The sequence below is a fragment of the Palaemon carinicauda genome, chromosome 10 (genome assembly GCF_036898095.1).
Source record: "Palaemon carinicauda isolate YSFRI2023 chromosome 10, ASM3689809v2, whole genome shotgun sequence".
NCBI lineage: Eukaryota > Metazoa > Arthropoda > Malacostraca > Decapoda > Palaemonidae > Palaemon > Palaemon carinicauda.
In genome coordinates this window covers 156,859,132-156,862,371 of record NC_090734.1, presented here as the reverse complement: position 1 = coordinate 156,862,371, position 3,240 = coordinate 156,859,132, and the positions used below count along the sequence as shown (strand labels likewise).

Sequence of the window (3,240 nt, the reverse complement as noted above, 5' to 3'; positions counted from 1 at the left end):
GTTGTCGAACCCGGTTGTCGAACCTGCTTGTCGAACTGTTTGAAGTGTTAGAATCAGCCACAAATGCATAAGGTTTGTGGACAACAAAGCCCCCCCCCCCCACCCCCAAGTCAGGGCAAGAACAGACTTCAATGACGAACGTGTTCGACAACCAAATACTCAGTTTACACGTTCGAACATCACTTCAAACAATAGTCTGTCGGTTCCACGAACTATCTGACCGTGTAAACCGCCTTAAGGGAGGCGCTCCCAGATTCTCTTCTGTTTTTTTGGAGGGGGAAAATTAATTAAGTTCCGATACACCTGTATAAACAGGTAAGACTCTGCCACACGTGAAATTCTATATGGCTTGGCAGGTGCCTCTTGGTGAATAGCACGTCATCTGGACACAGGTAGACAGAGGGATAGATGTCAGCTGGACACAGGTAGACAGGGGGATAGATGTCAGTTGGACACAGGTAGACAGAGGGATAGATGTCAGCTGGAGGCAGGTAGACAGGGGGATAGATGTCGCCTGGACACAGGTACACAGGGGGATAGATGTCAGCTGGACGCAGGTAGACAGAGGGATAGATGTCGGCTGGACACAGGTAGACAGAGGGATAGATGTCGGCTGGACACAGGTAGACAGAGGGATAGATGTCGGCTGGACACAGGTAGACAGAGGGATAGATGTCAGCTGGACGCAGGTAGACAGAGGGATAGATGTCGGCTGGACACAGGTACACAGGGGGATAGATGTCAGCTGGACGCAGGTAAACAGAGGGATAGATATTGGCTGGACACAGGTAGACAGAGGGATAGATGTCGGCTGGACACAGGGAGACAGGGATAGATGTCGGCTGGACAAAGATACACAGGGGGATAGATGTCAGCTGGACGCAGGCAGACAGGGGGATAGATGGCGGCTGGACACAGGGAGACAGGGATAGATGTCGGCTGGACAAAGATACACAGGGGGATAGATGTCGGCTGGACGCAGGCAGACAGGGGGATGGACACAGGTAGACAGAGGGATAGATGTCAGCTGAACGCAGGTAGACAGAGGGATAGATGTCGGCTGGACACAGGTAGACAGAGGGATAGATGTCGGCTGGACACAGGTAGACAGAGGGATAGATGTCGGCTGGACACAGGTAGACAGAGGGATAGATGTCGGCTGGACACATGGAGACAGGGATAGATGTCGGCTGGACAAAGATACACAGGGGGGATAGCTGTCGGCTGGACGCAGGCAGACAGGGGGGATAGCTGTCGCCTGGACGCAGGCAGACAGGGGGGATAGCTGTCGCCTGGACGCAGGCAGACAGGGGGGATAGCTGTCGGCTGGACAGGGGGGATAGCTGTCGGCTGGACGCAGGCAGACAGGGGGGATAGCTGTCGGCTGGACAGGGGGGATAGCTGTCGGCTGGACAGGGGGGATAGCTGTCGGCTGGACGCAGGCAGACAGGGGGGATAGCTGTCGGCTGGACGCAGGCAGACAGGGGGGATAGCTGTCGGCTGGACAGGGGGGATAGCTGTCGGCTGGACAGGGGGGATAGCTGTCGGCTGGACGCAGGCAGACAGGGGGATAGCTGTCGGCTGGACGCAGGCAGACAGGGGGGATAGCTGTCGCCTGGACGCAGGCAGACAGGGGGGATAGCTGTCGGCTGGACAGGGGGGATAGCTGTCGGCTGGACGCAGGCAGACAGGGGGATAGCTGTCGGCTGGACAGGGGGGATAGCTGTCGGCTGGACAGGGGGGATAGCTGTCGGCTGGACGCAGGCAGACAGGGGGGATAGCTGTCGGCTGGGCGCAGGCAGACAGGGGGGACAGCTGTCGGCTGGACAGGGGGGATAGCTGTCGGCTGGACGCAGGCAGACAGGGGGAATAGCTGTCGGCTGGACAGGGGGGATAGCTGTCAGCTGGACGCAGGCAGACAGGGGGGATAGCTGTCGGCTGGACGCAGGCAGACAGGGGGGATAGCTGTCGGCTGGACAGGGGGGATAGCTGTCGGCTGGACGCAGGCAGACAGGGGGGATAGCTGTCGGCTAGACAGGGGGGATAGCTGTCGGCTGGATGCAGGCAAAGAGGGGGGGATAGCTGTCGGCTAGACAGGGGGGATAGCTGTCGGCTAGACAGGGGGGATAGCTGTCGGCTGGACGCAGGCAGACAGGGGGGGATAGCTGTCGGCTAAACAGGGGGGATAGCTGTCGGCTGGACGCAGGCAGACAGGGGGGATAGCTGTCGGCTAGACAGGGGGGATAGCTGTCGGCTGGACGCAGGCAGACAGGGGGATAGATGTCAGCTGGACGCAGGTAGACAGAGGGATAGATGTCAGCTGGACACAGGTAGACAAAAGAATAGATGTCGGCTGGACACAGGTAGACGGAGGGGTAGATGTCGGCTGGACACAGGTAGACAGAGGGATAGATGTCGGCTGGACACAGGTAGACGGAGGGGTAGATGTCGGCTGGATAAAGGTAGGCAGAGGGATAGATGTCAGGTGGTCACAGGTAGACGGAGGGGTAGATGTCAGCCTGAGACAGGTAGACAGAGGGATAGATGTCAGCCTGAGACAGGTAGACAGAGGGATAGATGTCAGCTGGACACAGGTAGACAGAGGGATAGAGGTCAGCTGGACGCAGGTAGACAGAGGGATAGATGTCAGTTGGACACATGTAGACAGAGGGATAGATGTCAGCTGGACGCAGGTAGACAGAGGGATCGATGTCAGCTGGACACAGGTAGACAGAGGGATAGATGTCAGCTGGACACAGGTAGACAGAGGGATCGATGTCAGTTGGATACATGTAGACAGAGGGATAGATGTCAGATGGACACATGTAGAAGGAGGGATAGATGTCAGCTGGAGACAGGTAGACAGAGGGATATATGTCAGCTGGACACAGGTAGACAGAGGGATAGATGTCCGCTAGACACGGGTAGACAGAGGGATAGATGTCAGGTGGTCACAGGTAGACGGAGGGGTAGATGTCAGCCTGAGACAGGTAGACAGAGGGATAGATGTCAGCTGGACGCAGGTAGACAGAGGGATAGAGGTCAGATGGACGCAGGTAGACAGAGGGATAGATGTCAGCTGGACACAGGTAGACAGAGGGATAGAGGTCAGCTGGACGTAGGTAGACAGAGGGATAGATGTCAGCTGGACACAGGTAGACAGAGGGGTAGAAGTCAGCTGGACGCAGGTAGACAGAGGGATAGATGTCAGCTGGACACAGGTAGACAGAGGGATAGAGG

At 57.1% G+C, this 3,240-nt stretch overlaps 1 protein-coding gene across 1 annotated transcript; it reads right to left on the bottom strand.

Moving 5' to 3' along the window:
- Positions 1-287: 287 nt before the first annotated feature.
- Positions 288-1,169, bottom strand: LOC137648333 (resuscitation-promoting factor RpfA-like). Its single transcript, XM_068381257.1, has one exon. The coding sequence runs from the start codon at positions 1,167-1,169 to the stop codon at positions 288-290; it is 882 nt and encodes a 293-aa protein (XP_068237358.1).
- Positions 1,170-3,240: the final 2,071 nt, after the last annotated feature.